The sequence below is a fragment of the Nelumbo lutea genome, chromosome 1, assembly GCF_056320005.1.
Source record: "Nelumbo lutea isolate HS-2025 chromosome 1, American lotus-T2T, whole genome shotgun sequence".
NCBI lineage: Eukaryota > Viridiplantae > Streptophyta > Magnoliopsida > Proteales > Nelumbonaceae > Nelumbo > Nelumbo lutea.
In genome coordinates, this window is record NC_142684.1 from 98,693,204 (window position 1) to 98,713,988 (window position 20,785).

General features: G+C 37.3%; 1 protein-coding gene across 1 annotated transcript; it reads right to left on the reverse strand.

Annotated features, from left to right (window-relative positions):
• Positions 1-18,568: 18,568 nt before the first annotated feature.
• LOC148876350 (uncharacterized) lies at positions 18,569-20,176 on the reverse strand. Its single transcript, XM_088986597.1, has 2 exons — positions 19,686-20,176; positions 18,569-19,191 (listed from the first exon to the last, which is right to left on the reverse strand). Exons 1-2 carry the CDS (start codon positions 20,124-20,126, stop codon positions 18,574-18,576), a joined length of 1,059 nt encoding a protein of 352 aa, XP_088842723.1. The 5' UTR covers positions 20,127-20,176; the 3' UTR covers positions 18,569-18,573.
• Positions 20,177-20,785: the final 609 nt, after the last annotated feature.

Consider the following 20,785-nt stretch of genomic DNA (forward strand, 5'->3'; position numbering starts at 1 on the left):
CGGGGATGTGCTCTCTCTGATGGAAACCAAGACTACCGACAACCGATTTCAATCATTGAAATTTTGTTTTGCAAAATATATGTATATACTGATATACATATATATATATATATATATATATATATATATATATATTACAGTTTCTAAACATTTGCAAAAGGTTTTAATTCCCGGGATCCATGTGAGTAGAGAGTGCAACACTGTTCCTTGCAGCCGAGGGAGAGGTCCTCTCTTGTCGGGTAGTGTTTGATCATTATGGGCTGAGAGGTTAAGTGTAAGACTATTGAGGATAATACCATATACCTGATGGGCTAATCTTGCATCTGCCCACAGACCTTGGGTGTTACAAGGTGGTTTGGCCGAGGGACCACTTAGGGTAAGTGTTGGGCCCATAGAGCCCATGTGATGGGTTTCGGGGGGTGCACTGTCCATAATAGTGTATTCGCCCAGGCCTTGTAACAAAGGCTGGGCTGAACCCATGTGGCTGATGTGTAGATCAATGTTTGGGTCCCACGCCATACAAGAAAGCCCAACTGGGCAGCAGTTTGGAAGGCTAAGTGAGCACATATCCTTATTGGGCCTAAAGCCCATTTCGAACTGGGTTGATTTGATCAGTTAAATGAGTGGACAAATTCTGAGATTAGATTAGTAGATTTAAAAACCTCCTAATGAGATTAGGAAAGGGTTGATCTAATCTGTAGATAAGATAAGGGTTTACCCTTATCACTTAAAGGGAATTATGATCCAAATATGATTTGGATCAGCAACTCCTAATGGGATTAGGAGCTGATCCCTTTAAGCTTATAAAAGGAGGAGGGGGGTGGCAGCCTTTAGGGATATTCATATTCACATTCTCTTTACAGCTGAAATCACAGAAGAAAGAATTCAGCACCTCTACAAAATTTCTTTCTTGTCGCCTCCTTCCTGCCGCCGCCATATCTGCCAGTTCGATTTCCTATTCTCAGTGGGAGTGATCAAGATTGGATCTTAATATCAGTCCTTTGTGAAAGGGCTGATTGGAAGTCGTGCTCACGTGTCGTCCAGCTGATTCTTGCGAAGGATCTGGTTCTTTTGAAGAACGTTGCTGATTTTGCTCCATCCTACACTGTGCCATCTTCAGTGGGAGCAATTTTTTGTTCTTTCCTTGGAAGTGAACACCTCCATTGGGAGATATTGTTTCTCCGTATCAGGTATATCCCTCTCCTACTGTTTTTGTTCAGATCTGGTTCGGTTCTTGGTTCAAGATTGATCCTTGAAAAATATGATTTTTCTAAAATAGGGAATACGATTCCTAGTAGGATGGAGAGAAATTTTTGAAATTCGCACATTCTATTCCGCAAGATTCGGGCGTCCATACGATGGATCTCTCATCCCTTCAGTCAGGAGGGGTTTCTGCAAGTTGTCTATCCGATTTGCAGCTACTGGCACCAGATCTGGATTCTGGATCATTTATTTATTTATTTCTTTTATTTCCTTTGTTGATTCCCATACTTTATTAAATTCTGGTTTTTATTTGTTGTCTTGTTTAAATTCGAAACATTTAATTTCAGCAATAATAGATTCTATTTTCTCATTTTCTGCAATTCTCGATTGTATTCTCTTGTCCGGATCTAAGTATATATTAATTTTTCACTTGCTTTCCTGTGGATATGACCCGTTCTCACCCATTTACTAATTAGTAGTTATTTGCGAAATGATAAAAATTATAAATGTTTAAATTGGTGTTCCATAGTGTTTAATGACGCGCTTTTGGACACACAGTTTCTGGCGCCGTTGCCGGGGAAGCACGGAGATAAATTTTTATTTAATTTTCTAGATTTGTTTCATTTTTTTTTCTTTTTCGTTTTATCACTTGATCCATTATCTTAGTTTAATTGTTGTTTCTCTTTGATCCTACATGACGGAATAGTGAAAGGTGGGGTACCGGAGAGTTGCGAGACTATGAGATGGAAGAGAAGAGAAGAGAAATTAGATTGCGTTTTAGGTGTAGTCGTTCCATTTTACTTTTGATTTTTTATTTTTTATTTTTGAACTCTTTTTTAGTTGAATAGTGATTTTTGAATTTTTAATTATTATTTTTCCTTGATCCGATTTATTTTTTTTAGTATTATTATCTTTTTTTCTCTTCAGTTTTGTTTCTAGATCTATTCTTTCTTTATTTTAATTTCTTGTTTGATTTTTTTCCTTTATTAGGTTTTTGTTTTTCTTTTATTTCATATTTAAAAAAAACATTTATTTATTTATTTCATTTTATTTTATTTCTTGCAGCAAAATTTTATTTTATTTTATTTTTGGTTTAAATTTTAGATTTGTTTTTTTCTTTTATTTCAGATAAAAAAGCACTAAAAAACAAAAATAGAAATAAAAAATTCATTTATTTTATTTTATTTATTTATGCAGCTTATTTTTCTTTCGTTAATTTTATTTTTGTATTAATTTTTTATATTTGTGTTTTTCTTTTATATAGAAAAACGAAAAAAAATATAAATAAAAAAATTTAGCATATTTTTTTTCTTTGTTTATTTTATTTTTACTTTAATTTTTTTGTTTGCATTTTTCTTTTTTTATCTATTTTTTGCATAATTTTTTTTGTTCATTTTATTTTCAGTTTAATTTTTAGATTTGCAATTAGTTTGTTAGGATTTATTTTTGGTAGTTGTTAATTCTGTTTAGCACAATTAATTGTTGTTTTATTTTCTGTTTGCAATTATTAATTGTTGCCTTATTTAATTTTTGTTCTTTTAGTTGTTTAATTGAATAATTAATTTCTAAATAGGAAACTGTTGAAATTTTCAAATTTGAGTTTAAATTACAAATCTGAATTTAAATTTTATTTCGAATCTAAATTTGAATTTGAATTTGAATTTCAAATTTCGAAATTTAAACTTTAAATTTTCGAATTTAAAAAAAATGAAAAGAAAGAAAATGAAAAAAAATTAAAATTTAAAAATTCATATTTAAATTTTAGGAATTTAAATTTCAAAATCTGAAATTGAATTTAAATTTGCAAAATTTAAATTTTGAAAAAAGTATATACAAAAAAAAAAATTGAATATTTCTCTTGCATTTTCATTCCATTATTTAGGGTTTGATATTTTAGAGCATGCATCATATAGGTTTATTTATTTGCTGAAATTATTATTGTTAGTTGTGAATGTGTTAGATATTATTTTTAGTATTTTAATTGTTCCTTTTTCTTAGTTGTTTGCTTTATTCTTTTAGGTTTAATTGCTGAATTGCATCTTAGAGATAATTGTTCCTGCATTGTAGTTAGTTGCATTTTGTTGTGTTTATTTCGTTTCTTCGTTAATCCACTTAAGGGCATCCAACTTAAATAAGATAAGGTGGGGACTTCATCATGCTTCCTTGGCCCAAAAGTCACTATCACCCTAATCCTAATTTAAAATTTGGATAGAAAGATCCTTTAGGGAAGCCTCACATTTGGTTCAAATGTGTGTTGAATTTTAGGTGAGCTTGAAATTATTTTCCATAACCGGCAGTTGGTGTCTAAGGAAAGAGGTTAAACGGCTAAGCCTAAGAGGGTTTTGTGGTTATTTAATTAGGTCCTTATGAGAGCAAGGGGAGCCTCCCACATCTCCACCTCTTACCTGGCCAACCAAAGGAAGTGGTATAATTCCAAGTGAACCTAAAAGAATTCACATTGGTTGAACCACTAGTTTAGGAAACCCTAGGTCAGTCCCTAGGTCGTGTGGTTGATTTGTTTGCCTTAAAAAAATAATAAAAAAAAAGAGAGAAAATAAAAAATTTTAAAAAATTCAAATTTGAACTTAAATTTTAGGAATTTAAATTTTAAAATCTGTATTTGAATTTAAATTTCAAAAATTTAATTTTCAAATTAAAAAAAATCAAGTTTGAGTTTAAATTTCAGAATTTAAATTTCAAGATCTAAATTTGAAATTAAAATTAAAAATTTAAATTTCAAATTAAAAAAAAAAAGAAAAAGGGGGTGAAAATAAAATGAATTTAATGGCTAGAGTTTGTGGAATGAAAAACTACTTCCAACCTGAGCCACAAATTAATTGGAACCATGTGTTTCGACAACTGGACAAGATTAATGGTATGGCGCAAAGACTTGACGAAGTCCTTGCACGTTGTCTACAAAGTGGCCCATATCCAACCTTGTTATCGTATGCATCATGTTCCATATATGCAAGCCCGACCCATCATGTCAACCAAGTACATGTGGCCCATATATTTTTCCAACCCAATGCTAACCCATTCTCTAGTCCATATAACCTTGGGTGGGAAAATCAGCCCAACTTCAATTATAGGGCCCAAGTCCAAGAAAACCCCCTGCCAAATATGCACTCTTAGTGGTCTAGAGCCCAAACTCACTGGGAGTACAATGATTACCATAGGACTCAATTGGCTCAATCATGTCAAACCTACACACAGTCCCAACAATATCATCATTCATCTAACTCTATGGCCCAATTCCAACAGTTGCATCCTAGGAACCAACTGGCCCAACCTTATCAGACTTACCCAAAACCTCCTCAAGCATGTACAGTAGATGACCAATTCATGCAACTTCAACAGTTGATCCTAAATCAGCAGCAGTCCCTTAATAGATTAGAAAGCCAAATAGGACAGTTAGCCGAAGCCAAGGCGAGAAGAGGAGTAGGGCAACTATCGAGTCAACCGATTGCAAACCCTAGAAATTAGCCACCGGGTTTTCCTCCACAGCAGATTCAACCACCTCTTAAGAAGCTCCAGTTTGAAAATAATAAGGCTATTATAATCGTAAGGAGTGGGCTGATTTTAGAGGACCCGGGAATTAGTGAAGAAGAAAAGGAGCATGAAAACCCTAAATTGGGGGGAGAAGGAAAGAAAACTTTAGAAGAAGAAGAAGAGCCTATAATGAACCAACCTGTAGTTCCCTTTACAACTGCACTCACAGTCGGACCGGTGCTAAAGAACAAAGAAACTCACAACAAGGAGAGCTGGGAAGTCCATATTAACATCCCTCCCCTCAATGCGATCCAACATGTCCCGGCCTATGCCAAGTTCATGAAAGAGCTATGTACTCAAATGACGGAGCCACAACGACCCCACAAAAATTGATGCTCTCAGCAAATGTTAGTGCAACTCTCCTAAATCAACTCCCCCAGAATATGAAAGACCTTAGTGCTCCTCTCATAAGCTATGTCATCACTGGAACCACCTTTGATCGGGCTCTATTGGATCTTGGGGTCAGTATAAATATGCTTTCGTCCATTCATGACAGGTTCAGGATTGGCGAGTTAGAACCTACCCCAGTAATTCTACAACTTGTTGATTGATTAGTCAAGACTCCTCGAAGTGTTATTGAGGACGTCCTTGTTAGGGTAGAGGGTTGTCACTTCCCAGTGGATTTTCTCATCCCAGACATGACTGATGAGACCAAAACGAACCCTAATTTTATCCCCTAATATTCACTCTTTTACATTTATTTAGCACTTAAATAGACTCATTACTCTTGTATTTCGATTCAGGGCAATAAAGAAGGCAATTGGAAGAAAACATGGCAAATCGGGTGATTTTGCACAGTTTCGGAAACAGTCATTAATCTGGGCCTAACTCTCAATTCCGGACACCGAATTGGATAATTCAAGAAGCATTAGAAAGATGAAAGGAAGGCCCACAACTTTTATGTTTTGGGTTTTGACAGATTCGGCCCGCATCGAGTATGAAAATGAGCCCAATGTTGGAGCAAGTTCGCAACCAGGCTCATTTCACAACTTAAGCCCAACTCGCAGAAGTACCTTGAAACAGCCCAACTCGAATTCAAGAGTTAAGAGTCCGAATTTCGAATGTAATCTCCAAGGAGAGAGTTTTATCAGATCTAAAGTCTTGAATGTGATCCTAGAGAGATAAAAAGATTGATATTAGAGCATTAGATAAGAGATAGGATAGGATTAGTTCAAGATAAGATCAAAACTCCCTAAGGATAAGATGATCTCCTAGAAGGAGTTGGAAAACAGCCCTCTCCTTTGGCTATATAAAGAGGGGGGCGAACCAGCTCTAGAAATCACTCAATCATTCAGCAATCAAGCATCAAGCAACTCAAGAAGATCAGTTCGGCCATGGAGAAGCAAAGCATGGAGATTGCGCAGATCATGAGCAGTTAAGCTTCTTTTTTCTGGTTCAAGGGGAGAGGTTCGATTGTTTCATTGTGAGGTTCTGTAGTTAATTTATTTTCTTGCTTTTTAATTCAAGTATTCATTGATTCTTGTGCATATTTTTATTGGATGTTAATGTTAATTAATCTGACAAACTGAATTAATGTTGATTTTCCTACTGCTATCCATGATTTCGGTGATCCGTAATTGTCATGAATAATGGTACAAGTAGAAATTAGGTTGATATCTTTTTGGGTCAATTGTTCGTGACAGCCTTTGACCAATGTTTTAACATGGTTCAACCTAAAAGAATCGATGGAATAAAATTCAGTAATTGCAGCTATCTCAATTATTGTTATTTTGGTTTAACTGTTTTCACAAATCTTAATGCTATCATTGTTTAACATGGAACGCTATCGTACCCTGTTGAGTGGTGATAAGTGTTGATCGAATGCTGGGTTTGGTCAACTGAATTAGGAAAACACAAGGTTTATTATGGCTATCCTAATAAATCTAAAGTTAAATGCTTGAATTGCAAGAATGCTGAATTGTACCTAGGATCAATGGCCAATCGATTCAACCTGAACCCTTGAACCAGAATTCGGTAAGACTGATTTTCTCTTGTTTGTTTAATTTGTTATTCTTTTAATTTTAGTTATTTAATTTTCCCACACAATTACTTTACCCATTCGGCTAAGAGATTACTGATTTGCTCCCTGTGGGATTCAACCTAGAACCACTTTTACTGCAAATATTTTATTGTGGGACCAGTAATAATTTTGAGGGCTTCAACAAACCCGTCAAAATTTTGAAGCCGTTGCCGGGGAGCAACGTTAATTTCTTAGCTATTACCTTCTTTTTGTTAACCTTCTTGATTTATGACTCGTGCTTCTCAACAAGGTGAACTCGAGTACAACCCCGAAATTGAGAGGACCACCCATCGTTTAAGGAAGGAGGCTAAGCAAAGAGAGGATCGTTCACCTAAAAGGGTGAACTCAGATCTCGATCTACCCACTTGTGATTTTCCCATTTTCGAAGAAGTAGAAAGAATGGCTGACAGAGAGAGGACATTAAGGGAGTTGGCTGCACCAATTATGAACCAACAGCCCTTATGCATCACGTACCCCACTCTTGAGGTAGCCTTTGAACTCAAATCTGGTTTGATTCAATTATTACCTCTGTTTCATGGTTTCCCAGGTGAGGACCCTCACAAACATCTAAAGGAATTTCATGTCGTCTGTTCAAGCATGAAACCCCACGGTATGACCGAGGACCAGGTAAAACTCATAGCCTTTCCATTTACTTTAAGAGATAAAGCAAAGGATTGGTTTTATATTCTCCCTCCCGGTTCTGTATGCACATGGGATGAAATGAATAGGATATTTTTAGATAAATATTTTCCTGCATCCCGGGCTGCGAATATAAGAAAAGAAATATGTGGAGTTCGGCAGTTTGGTGGTGAGACATTATATGAATATTGGGAAAGGTTTAAGCAACTTGTTGCTAGTTGTCCCCACCACCAAATTCCTGAACAATTGTTAATCCAATACTTCTATGAAGGGCTTCAGCCCATGGATAGAAGTATGGTCGATGCAGCCAGTGGAGGAGCCTTGGTGAACAAGACACCCGAAGCGACCAAGGAGTTAATCTCCAACATGGCCAAAAATTCACAACAGTTCGGTGCTAGGACAGACGGTACCATTAGACGGGTTAATGAGGTAAGCCATGTAAATTTAGAAAATCAGATTTCTGACCTAACTGCTTTGGTAAGACAACTCGCTGCAGGACAAGTACAAACTGCCAGGGTGTGTGGTATCTGTTCGATTCCTGGCCATCCTATGGACATGTGTCCATCATTGCAAGATGGTTCGATGCAGCAAGTCAATGCTGTAGGAGGATTCCCGGGCCAGCCCCAACGAAAGTATGACCCCTACTCCAATTATTACAATCCGAGGTGGAGAGATCACCCAAACCTAAGCTACGGGAACCAAGGAGGACAGCAACAATACCAGCCCCATTTTTTCAGTCGACAGCCCCAGTTTTCAACACCCATCACAGCGCAAGGCCAACCCTTGAATTCAGGTATGTCATTAGAAGATATAGTTAAGGCTCTAGCTACTAATACTCAGCAATTTCAACAGGAAACAAGAGCCAGCATTCAGAATTTGGGGAACCAAATCAGCCAACTTGCCACTGCCGTTAGCAAGTTGGAGGTGCAGAGCTCCGAGAAACTACCATCACAAACGATAGTCAACCCCAAGGAGAATGTAAGTGCAGTAGTGCTGAGAAGCGGGAAGGAACTGCAGCTAGAACCTACATCACCAAGGAAGGTGGATAAAAGACAAGAAGAAGACAAGGTGCAGGACTCAAGAGTTAGAGAGAACGTTTCAGCCATGATCAAGAGGACCTTACCAGAAAAACATACTGATCCAGGTATGTTCACCCTACCTTGTGCGGTTGGCAATAAGCAAATCGAGCATGCCATGCTAGACTTAGGTGCATCTATCAATGTCATGCCATACTCGATTTACTATGCTTTGAGATTAGGTCCTTTAAGGGAAACTAAAGCTGTTATCCAATTAGCTGATCGTTCTAACGCCTTCCCAGAAGGGATTGTTGAGAATGTAATGGTGCAGGTTAACGATTTAATTTTCCCAGCTGATTTTTACATTCTGAAGATGGAGGAGGACACGATCGAAAGTTCAGCCCCACTTCTATTAGGCAGGCCATTTATGAAAACGGCCAAGACCAAAATAGATGTGGATGAGGGTACCCTCTTCGTCGAATGTGACGGAGAGACTATTAAATTTAATATTTTTGAAGCTATGAAGTACCCAAATGAAGACCATTTGGTTGACACTATTGATCCAACTGTGCAGGAATTTTTTGAAAAAAATATGAATGAGGAGCTAGAATCGAGTGCACAATTGGATACGAAGGCCCCTATTCCAAATTTGAACCCGCCCATGATGGATGGAAGGGGAGCACACCGAAAGCTGAAACCACGAGAGCTAAAGTAGAAAAGGAGGACGTCGAGCATAACGACGTTAAACAATTGCGCTTGTGGGAGGCAACCCATTGTGTTTAGTTAATTTTGTTATTTTGTTTGGTTTTGATTTTTGTGTTTAGCAGGAACCCAACAAGACAAACAGGGAAGTACCCCCAAATCTTTCTACTTTATGCATAATCACATACATTGGGGACAATGTATAACTTAAGTGTGGGGGGATTAGGAAAATCTGATGGAAATTTGGGATACCTTACCTTCTTCAAATTTTTGCTCCCGAAAACTTATCCTTGAACGATTTCAACTTATCAGGAATCATGTGCTTAGGTTGAATAGATAAGATAGGATGCAAGCATGACTAACTGAATCTTTCTTGGCTGCATATGGTATCTCATGATTTTAATCTATCAATAGGCAAGATGCATAAGGGTTTGATTGATTTTCACATAATTATCTGTCAAACATGGGTTGATTATTCTAGAACTTGCTGTGTTAGGCATATAGAGACCACGATCAATGAATTCATGGATCAGGCGGTGAAACCATGTGATTCTTGTGGAAAAAAAAAAAAAAGAGAAAGGGAGTTTGAAACTAAAATCGTGACTAATGTGAGATGGAGCATAAAATGCACTCACATCTAGAAACAGAAACAAGTGTGAGATGGAGCATAAAATGCACTCACATCTAGAAATGAAAGCAAGAGTGAGATGGAGCATAAAATGCACTCACATCTTGAAAAAAAAAAAAAAAAGGGCAAGGGTGAGATGGAGCATAAAATGCACTCACCCTAGAACCCCAACCCCATTCTCACCTTCAGATCCTAGGAATTCACACTAAGTGGTGAAGATGTGATACATAGCAAGCTTATGGCAATAAGCACACCTTGTTTTGATTCAAAGGAAAGTAATTGCATCTGGCTGAATTGGTTTGTTAAAAGCAATGAGCACCCGTGCAGTCCAAGGAGTTTCAGCCCTGAAAGGCTTGTCTCCTTGACTATCGATTTAACTTGGGACCATGAGGAATGGTGATTTGCGATCACTCTTGGACAAGAAAAAGGGGAGAAAGAGATGAAAAGGGAAAGGTTACCAAGTCTGAACTAAAGCATGAAATGAACCAGGCCTCATGTAGAGAAAAAGAAAGATTGAAAATCAATAGTTAGTCTCTCTTGTGTTACTTGAGTTTTTGCCTTGCCCGAGGACGGGCAAAGTTTAAGTGTGGGGGGATTTGATGAGACCAAAACGAAACTTAAATTTATCCCCTAATATTCACTCTTTTACATTTATTTAGCACTTAAATGGACTCATTATTCTTATATTTTGATTCAGGGCAATAAAGAAGTTAATTGGAAGAAAACATGGCAAATCGGGTGATTTTGCACAGTTTCGGCGACAGTCAGTAATCTGGGCCTAACTCTCAATTCCGGACACCGAATTGGATAATTCAAGAAGCACTAGAAAGATGAAAGGAAGGCCCACAACTTTCATGTTTTGGGTTTTGACAGATTCTGCCCGCATCGAGTATGAAAATGAGCCCAATGTTGGAGCAAGTTCGCAACCAGGCTCATTTCACAACTTAAGCCCAACTCGCAGAAGTACCTTGAAACAGCCCAACTCGAATTCAAGAGTTAAGAGTCCGAATTTCGAATGTAATCTCCAAGGAGAGAGTTTTATCAGATCTAAAGTCTTGAATGTAATCCTAGAGAGATAAAAAGATTGAGATTAGAGTATTAGATAAGAGATAGGATAGGATTAGTTCAAGATAAGATCAAAACTCCCTAAGGATAAGATGATCTCCTAGAAGGAGTTGGAAAACAGCCCTCTCCTTTGGCTATATAAAGAGGGGGGCGAACCAGCTCTAGAAATCACTCAATCATTCAGCAATCAAGCATCAAGCAACTCAAGAAGATCAGTTCGGCCATGGAGAAGCAAAGCATGGAGATTGCGCAGATCATGAGCAGCTAAGCTTCTTTTTTCTGGTTCAAGGGGAGAGGTTCGATTGTGTCATTGTGAGGTTCTGTAGTTAATTTATTTTCTTGCTTTTTAATTCAAGTATTCATTGATTCTTGTGCATATTTTTATTGGATGTTAATGTTAATTAATCTGACAAACTGAATTAATGTTGATTTTCCTACTGCTATCCATGATTTCGGTGATCTGTAATTGTCACGAATAATGGTACAAGTAGCAATTAGGTTGATATCTTTTTGGGTCAATTGTTCGTGACAGCCTTTGACCAATGTTTTAACATGGTTAAACCTAAAAGAATCGATGGAACAAAATTCAGTAATTGCAGCTATCTCAATTATTGTTATTTTGGTTTAACTGTTTTCACAAATCTTAATGCTATCATTGTTTAACATGGAATGCTATCGTACCCAGTTGAGTGGTGATAAGTGTTGATCGAATGCTGGGTTTGGTCAACTGAATTAGGAAAACACAAGGTTTATTATGGCTATCCTAATAAATCTAAAGTTAAATGCTTGAATTGCAAGAATGCTGAATTGTACCTAGGATCGATGGCCAATCGATTCAACCTGAACCCTTGAACCAGAATTCGGTAAGACTGATTTTCTCTTGTTTGTTTAGTTTGTTATTCTTTTAATTTTAGTTATTTAATTTTTCCACACAATTACTTTACCCATTCGGCTAAGAGATTACTGATTTGCTCCCTGTGGGATTTGACCTAGAACCACTTTTACTGCAAATATTTTATTGTGGGACTAGTAATAATTTTGAGGGCTTCGACAAACCCGTCAATGACCTTAATCGAGGATCTGAACCACATCCTGATAACCTTAAGATGTCTATTTCTAGCAGTGGCCTATACAAACACTAATTGTAAATCGGGGGAAATGGACATTTCATTTGGGGAGCATGAGGACTAGTTAAATGTTTGTAATGCTTCTAAGTATCCAGACCTAGGGAGAGATGGATTCACGGTAGATATAATGGATGGATTTTTAGATGACTTGTCTACCCCTTGGTTAGCCCAGTCTGAGCCCTGTCTGTCAGAAGATGAAAGTGAATTAGAGAATGTAGATGGAAAAAGTGCTTGAATGTGTCCGGCTGAAGACGTTAAACTTAGCGCTGGTTAGGAGGCAACCCAACGTAATTTTTAGTTTTTCTACTTTTAGGAATTGGAAAATACTCCCAAGTTTGCTCCTGTCAAAATAGGAAGAGAAGGATTGAGAAATTAGACAAAATTCTTTAAATTGATAAGAGGCAGTGCACTACCTTGAACAGTGTTGCAAAAAAAAAAAATAGAGAATAAAAGGTCAATGGACACCCTAGACTTAGTAACCGGGTCTCTTCACCTAAGTTAAGTGTCGAGATTCGCATCAAACGAAAAAGGGACAACCAAAGACACTTACCTAACACTTAGTAACTAGGTCTCTTCACCTAAGGCAAGTGTCGGGATTCGTGTAAAACAGTGAAAAGTAACAATAAAAATAAGTTCAAGAGTAGAAATCCATTGTCAGAAATAATAAGAAGAATACCCGTCTGATTTTAAAATCAATCTCATCTTATCAAGACAGTTTGCAAATGGAAGGGTAAATAAGATTTTTAAGCCATGTTTCGGTAATATTCAAAATAAGACAGTTTTACCCCTAAAGCCCAAAATCGATCTATATAGAGTTTGAGAATGTTGGAATCAGGATGCTTGATAAATTCTGTTAGGAATTTCCTTGTAATGGGAAAGATCAATATACTCAGTGTAATTTTTAGGCTGCATTGCTAAGGGACAAGCAATGGTTAAGTTGGGGGGTGTGATAACCCTACATTCAGATGCCTTAAGTGCATCAATTTAGGGGTATTTTCGGCCTTAGAATAGTCAAGATGTGCCATTTTCCCAGTTAAATGCAATGTTGTGGTCTCTAAGGGTCTTTGTGCAAATTCCGGGGAAAACTAAAAAGTTTTCATGGTTGAAATGCAAATTTTGGGAAGCTGGTGTGCAGTCCAACTAAGAGAGGGGGTGTTTTTGTAAAGAACTGAAAGCAGGAGGGCGCCTCTTAGCTGCTAAACCTAGTTTGGCGCCCCTCCTACTGTATTAGCATGCTCCCCACGCCTTTGCAAACCCTAGGGCGCCTTTTATCCCATTCTTTTCACTCTTAACAAACCCTAGCCACCCCTAACTGCTAAATCCTCACCTTCCATCCTTTCTAATCTCCACCATCCATTGTAGGGTATTCTCCTTTTAGCACTCTAACCTTAGGACCCACCTATTCTACTAATCCTCACCATTTAGTTCTCCAGCATTAAATCTCAGCCACTCCCTCCATCTTATATCTTACCGTTCAATCTAGGGCACCACATATTCTCTTAATCTTAACCCTTCAACCTTAGATGTCCTAATCTACACCCTTCATTTCTGGGCGCCCAAATCTCAGCCCTACATAATATTGGGTGCCCTCTCATTCCATCTTCAGCCATAGGATCACCCCAAAACCATCTTAGCCATCCATTAGAAACCATAGGGCATCTCTAACTTTGCTAAATCTCAGTTGCCACCCCCATCTTTCTCCCTATTTCCAGTTGTGTCCACCCTTCTCTATAAAAAGGGTCACAGGGGCCCTGTAGAAGGGGTTGGTCAATTCACCCAGTTAACAATGCTAAGGTTTCTTGAGAAGTGTAAGGGTTATAGAAGGGGAGGACGCCTAGATCTTGTCAGGAGGAGTTCTTGCAAACTGCTCAACCATTCTGCAACTACCGCCACTGGATTTGATCAACCATTCTTTTCTTTTCTTTATTTTCTTTTCTTTTATTTTTATTTCTACAATCTTTTAGATTTAATTGCTAAGGTTTCTTGAGGAGTGCAAGGGTTATAGAAGGGGAGGACGCCTAGATCTTGTTAGGAGGAGTTCTTGCAAGCTGCTCAACCATTCTGCAACTACCGCCACTGGATTTGATCAACCATTCTTTTCTTTTCTTTATTTTATTTTCTTTTATTTTTATTTTTGCAATCTTTTAGATTTAATTCTTGTTCGTTTCTTTATTTTGCAGATCTGAATTCATTCGGTTCAAGGCTAAGGTGTCTCAAGGGGTTCGAGGGTTGTAGAAAGGACAGACACCCAGTTCTTGTCAGGAGGGATTTCTGCAAGCTGTCTGGCCGATCTGCAGCTACCGCCACCAGATCTAGATTCTGGATCATTTATTTATTTATTTTATTTCCTTTGTTGATTCCCATACTTTATTAAATTCTGATTTTTATTTATTGTCTCGTTTAAATTGGAAACATTTAATTTCAGCAATAATAGATTCTATTTTCTTATTTTCTACAATTCTCGATTGTATTCTCTTGTTTGGATCTAAGTATATATATTAATTTTTCACTTGCTTCCCTGTGGATACGACCCGTTCTCACCCATTTACTACATTAGTAGTTGTTTGAAAAACGGTAAAAAGTATAAATGTTTAAACTAGTGTTCCAGACTGTTTAACGACATGCTTTCAGACACACCAGGCCTCAACTTGTATACAATGTCAAATTCCCTGATCTCTATAACCAATTTCATTAATTGACCTGAGGTCTTAAGCTTTTGTGGTATTTGCCTTAGATGTTGGTTGGTTAAGATGACTGTTGTATGAGCCTGGAAGTAGGGTCTTAGGTTCCAAGTTGAGGTCACCAGTGCAAATGCAGTCTTCTCCATGTTTGGAGTATTTTGCTTTGGCATCAAGGTGAACCTTGCTAACATAATATACAGGCTTCTACATCCTAGTGTCTTTTAAGACTAGCACTAAGCTAACTGCCTCATCACCTACTGGTAGGTATAGGTAGGTTTCCTCTCCTAGGTTTGGTCTACTCAATAATGGTAGGGTGTTCAAGTATGTTTTTAGATCTTTAAAGGCCTTCTAACAATCCTCTATCCATTGGAAATCTTTCATTTTCTTGATGGCTTCAAAGAATGGTAGGCACTGATCTACTAACCAAGACATGAACTTGTAGAGGGCTGCTATTTATCTAGTAAGCTTCTACAATTCTTTGACCAACCTCAGAAGTTCCTTATCAAGGATTGCTTGGATCTTCTCAGAGTTAGCCTCAATGCCTCACTGCATAACTATGAACTTAAGGAACCTGCCCGAGGCTGCCCTAAAAGCACAATTGGTGGGGTTCAATTTCATATGATATCCCCATAGGATGCCCAAGACGTCATTGAGGTCAATGATGTGTTAGCCAACTTAGAGACTCTTCACGACAATGCCATCAACATAGGCTTCAACATTATGACCGATCCATTTCATGAATATCTTATTAACTAGCCTCTGATAAATGACACTAGCATTCTTTAATCCAAATGGCATCACCTTATAACAATAGGTGTCATGCTCTGTGATGAAGGTAGCCTTTTCTTCGCCATTGGAGTTCATTCAGATCTGGTTATAGCTAGAGAAAACATCCATGAAGTTAAGGAATACATACCCTAAGGTGGAATCGACGAGGCAATCAATCCTTGGCAAAGAAAAACTATCTTTAAGGTAGACTTTATTGAGATATGTAAAATCAATGCATATTTGTCATTTCTCATTAGCCTTCTTTACCTTAACCATGTTAGCTAACTATTTAGGGTAATCTACCTTTATGATGAATTTGGGCTCAAGTCATTTAGGGCTTTAGTGGATATTAGATGCTATTGTTTTTTCTTTTTCAAGTTAAAATTATAGCACTTATTTGAGTGAAAAGGATGGTTTTCAAGGGTTAGGTCATTCTTATAAGTTATAACCTGATCCATTTACATCCTGTTGCCCATTCAATTTATAAATAGTTGGTTAAGTTTTTGTCAAGTCATACTAACTTGAATCTAGACAAGTTTGGTTTCCACTGAATCAATCTAGTTTTCACTTTAATTAAATGTTAAGCTTACTTGAACAAAGTAGAAATTAGTAAAACCTAAAAGTTGATAAATGATGGAGGATGATTTGGCCCGACCTACGAAATGGTGACACGTGGACCTGACTCAGCGCGAGTAACAGCTCAACATCGTGGCCTATTACGACCAAGTAATGAGCCCATAAAGCAGCTCGCCGCATCGTAGCTTGTAAAGGAGCTCGCCACAACGCGAGCTCCGGGTTCCTCGAGCTACCCCGAAGGGGATATTCTGAGGCAACTTTAGCTCGCGAGCTAGGGAAACCAGCTCGCCCGGGCCCCCAAGTAGATAAGCCGTCCTAGGGACCAATTCTACTAAGGGTAACCTTGAGGTATTCCCAAGCTCGCCACAAAGTGGTTCGCAAGTGTGCAGCATGAGCGTTCCTCAGGAAACTTCTATCTGATAAGCCGTACCGATCAGACTACGCCACATCCCTTAACTGTCCACGTCTCTCAGCAAGCGAAGGCGTGCCTGCCCCTTGGAAACGTGTCACTCACTCGGGTAAGGAGTACGTTGCAACGGCCACCTGCGCAGCCCTGGCAGGTAACGGTTGTGGCAGGGGTCCAGTGGTGGTTATGCCCGATCTGACAAGAACGCCCCTATAAAAGCCTTCAAGGTAGAGGGGAAGAGGGATCTTCAGACTTTGGAACACATTAACATTCTCATACTCTAAACTACATACACCTTTGCTCGCAAGCTAATCTCTCGAGCACAGTGATAAAGTGCGACCTACACTCTTAGCTTTAGCACTCTTCTTTTGTCTTTCCCTTGCGTTCTGACTTAAGCATCGGAATATTCCCACCGGGTAAATTCCCGGGAATCCTTCTTTTCCGTCTTTTCAGGTGCCGTCCGTCGTCAACAAGGAGCCAGTCAACAGACAACTAGGAGTGCCCGGATCGCGCCGCATCAATAACATTTAAAAATTAGGAGAAAAAAGTGAAACAAAGTATACATTAATAAAATGTAAGATAACAGAAAATAAGAAAAATGTATCCATTAACTTTAGTGGCATAAACTTCTTTAAACCTAAAATAAGAAATAAAGCTAAAGTTTGTTTTTTCCTAATATAACAAAGAAAATAAGAACAAAGTAAGTAAACATAGAATGTAGTATCATTTAAAAAGTAGGAAAAAATAAAACTAAAATAAGTAAAAATTAAAATTAAATATCATTTGAAAATTTTGGTCGTATTTAATAAAAATAATAAAATGTAGTAGCACTCAAAAATTAATATTTAATTACATTTATAAAGTAGGATAAAATATGCAAAATTAAAAATTTAGAAAAAATAAGTAAAAAAACTTAAGTATCATCTAAATATTTAAGAAATTTAGTAACATTAGGCAAAATAAAATTAAGTAAAAATAAATTGTTGATTAATTTGAAAATTGAGTTTAGGACCCTGAGGCCAAAACTTGGGATTTATGTTGAGTATTTGTATTTTTCTTTTGAATTAGTTGATGAATTTGTGTTAATATCTTTAAGAATATGGTTGGATATGTTTAAATGTATTTGAATATATTTTGATATTTTTTGATAAGATTGTAAATTGTGATTATTTTATTTAAAAAATATAGAATGAAGTAGAAATAAGAAATAAATTGAATTTGACATCATAAAAAAATGTCTACAAGGAGTGGAAATCCCCACAAGGATGAGGATAGGTATAAGGATGGGGTTTTATTTTTTTACTGGGATGGGGATGGGGTTTTTCACTGGGACAGGGATGGGGAATGGTTCCCCATTCCCGCCCCAACTTGTCCCATTGCCATACATACATAAAATTATAAAATATAAGTATATATTATTTCACTTTTACTTAACAAAGTCTGCATCACATGGGCCCATGGGCTGCAGGCTCGGCTTGTGCTGGAGCCTGGCCTGACCTTCTACAGTGCAAACGACACAAAATAAAAACAATAAAAACGTAATAGTTGTGTGACACATGTCCCAGTTAATGCACCTTTTGTCCAAACGTTTTTATTCCGTTAGACAGAAATTATCCATTATTTTATTATTTTTTCAAAACAATTAAAAATAAAAATAATGAAAAAGAAAAACCTAAACGTGTTGGGAGTTGGGACTTATTTACGTTTTCCTTTTTCATTGTTTTCTATTTTTAATTATTTTGACAAATATAATAAAATAATGGATAATTTCTGTCTAACGGAGCAAAAACGTTTGAATGAAGGGCGCATTAATTAGGATATGTGTCACACAACTATTACATGCTCACACATTGTGTTTACCTAATGTACCTACTACATCTAGACCCGCCATTACACCTATATCCAAGTATAGCCAGTAGATAATTTCTATGATACTAAAAATGTACCATATAACTTACCGAAAAAAATGTACCATATACAGGGATCATAGATAGCAGTAGAATTTATATAAAATAATCCAAGAAAGGTAAAATTTGCTTCCAAGTACTTTACTAATAGATCACATTACACAAATTAAATCAAAGAAGTAGCAATCAACTCAGCATTAAACTAAACCTAATAATACCTAATGGAAAGATTGAAAGTAGCAAGTCTGAAACAAACAAACTGATATGATATCTGTGACTAATCTAACTAGATATTTAGATGCTTTTTTGAATCTGTAAATATGGTTAGAGAGTATGTGGAATGCATCATTTCAAACAACAGGGGGAGTTGGCGCAGAGAAATCACGAAAATTGGGAACATAGAGAGAAAAGCAGGAGGAGCCATAGCCCATTTGATTTCGTTCCGGAGTACCATAAGTACGGTACTAACGAAGTTAGTCATCATGGCTGCAATAGAAATGTAGAGGAATAGAAGGCCAATGCTCAACATCCGTGGCAGGGCTTCCAAGAAATCTCTCTGTGAGAAGCGTGAAATATAAATGGAGAGAAAGGCAATCACGGAAGCAGAGGAGAAGAGAAGTGATATCATATTTGATATAATGAAACTGTTGAAGTATTCATGCTCAGAGATGAATATGGTGATGCCGGTGTCATTTCTAGCTGCACCGGGTAATTGCAAAGTTGCTGAAAGCATAGCCGAAGCGACGAGCACTGCCACCACCATACATGCATCAGCAGTTCTCTTCATCCATTCCTCTCCTTGTTTGAACAACCCATCATGCATTTCATCGAACAACATCCGAGGAGTTTTCTTCTCCTTGTTATTTTCTTCTTGGCGAGCATGAGGGAGAATGGCTTGCACTTTCTGTGATGATGAGAGACAAGTACATACTATTATTTAGCTGTTAGAATCTACAATGTTAGGGTCCATTTGATTCGTAGAAATAGAGGTCTAGAATAGGATTCAGAATCGGAATGGGACATTCCCATTCCAATTTGACTCTTTGGTTGTGCAGAATCAGAATCTCATTCCCCTTAATACAGGTCTGGAATTGGAATGGTCTTACTGTTCCGTTGGGCAGAATTGGAATCTTATTCCCATTCCTGATGGAATGACATTCTCCCATTTAAAGGAATAGTCATTCCTTTTTCCTTTCTTGGAAATGAAATCCCATTTCAGATGATTCCAATTCTTATCTGAACCAAATAGACTATAGGAATAGATCATCCTAACTCTGATTCCCAATGATTTTGATTCCAATTCCAACTATAAACCAAATGAGCCCTTAATTGATGAAATCAAAACTGCTGGTGGTGGCCGGGAGAGTATGAAGGTATAGCAAGAAGAAGAAAACTCACCATGAACCAAATGAGCTCATTCCGCGCTTGAAGAGCTGCACCAGAGATTTGATTAAGTCGTTCCACAGGCGGCAATGTTGCTACAAGATGTAATGTGTTGTTGTGGGTTTTCTTATCCAAGTATGCGTCTATTGTATTCGTTGGTACATCCAGATCGTCGATGAGCTGGAATATCTTATCTTGACGGTGGAGAATCGACGCATGAAACAGGTTCATATCTTCCTCATTGAGTAGTCGTGCTAGTCGAGGACAATATCGGAGGATCTCAGCAACAAAATCCACATTCCCCTTCTTGACCGCAAGGAAAAGGGCGTCCGTAATTGATTTTGTCAACTCTTTGTCTCTGTTGTTGTCCTCCTCGTCATCTGAATCAATAATCTTAAGAGTTGCAATTTGTTGACAAATTAGTCGTAGGAGATTAAAGGCATCGACAGACATCATTCTGATTTGATTCTTGTCCGTCGCAGATTTGAGTGGCCGTGGAACGAAGGTATCAGCTAAAACATTATAAGGTAAACAGAAGTTAGAATTCAAAGAGATGTAAATAAGTGACGGGATTCTCTCTGCAGAGAAAGACTGTGAAGAGAAAAACTTTTATATCATCTTTGGCTTGATTTAATCTTTAGTACTACTCTAACTTAATTACAAGATATATGGTATGGTTTTTATTTATTTGATAAATAGTGTCAGGTCATTGTTATGTGGGCATTGCATTTGTTCTATTATGCTATTTGGTACATCTATTTATCTTATAAATATTTATTTTGATTTATGTACAAGTCAATCATTATGAGAAGCTTTATTTTAAGGTTTACCTTAATACAAAGGTGTTTATTTACTGTTCCAATTATGCGCTGCCTAATGGTGCCTAGTGATATCTATCTGTCAACAAAAATCAGGTAAACGTTCATCAATCACTTTTTCTCAATTTTGACGATAAATCAAGTACAAATGTTTATTTAATAAATAGAAACCATACCAAACATATACTTGGTATTTGCTTGGTTTATGGAGAAATTATTTACCTCAATTTTATGTTTCTCTGTTGTTTTCTGATAAGCTAAAAAGAATCTTAGCATCACGTACATATAGATATTAAT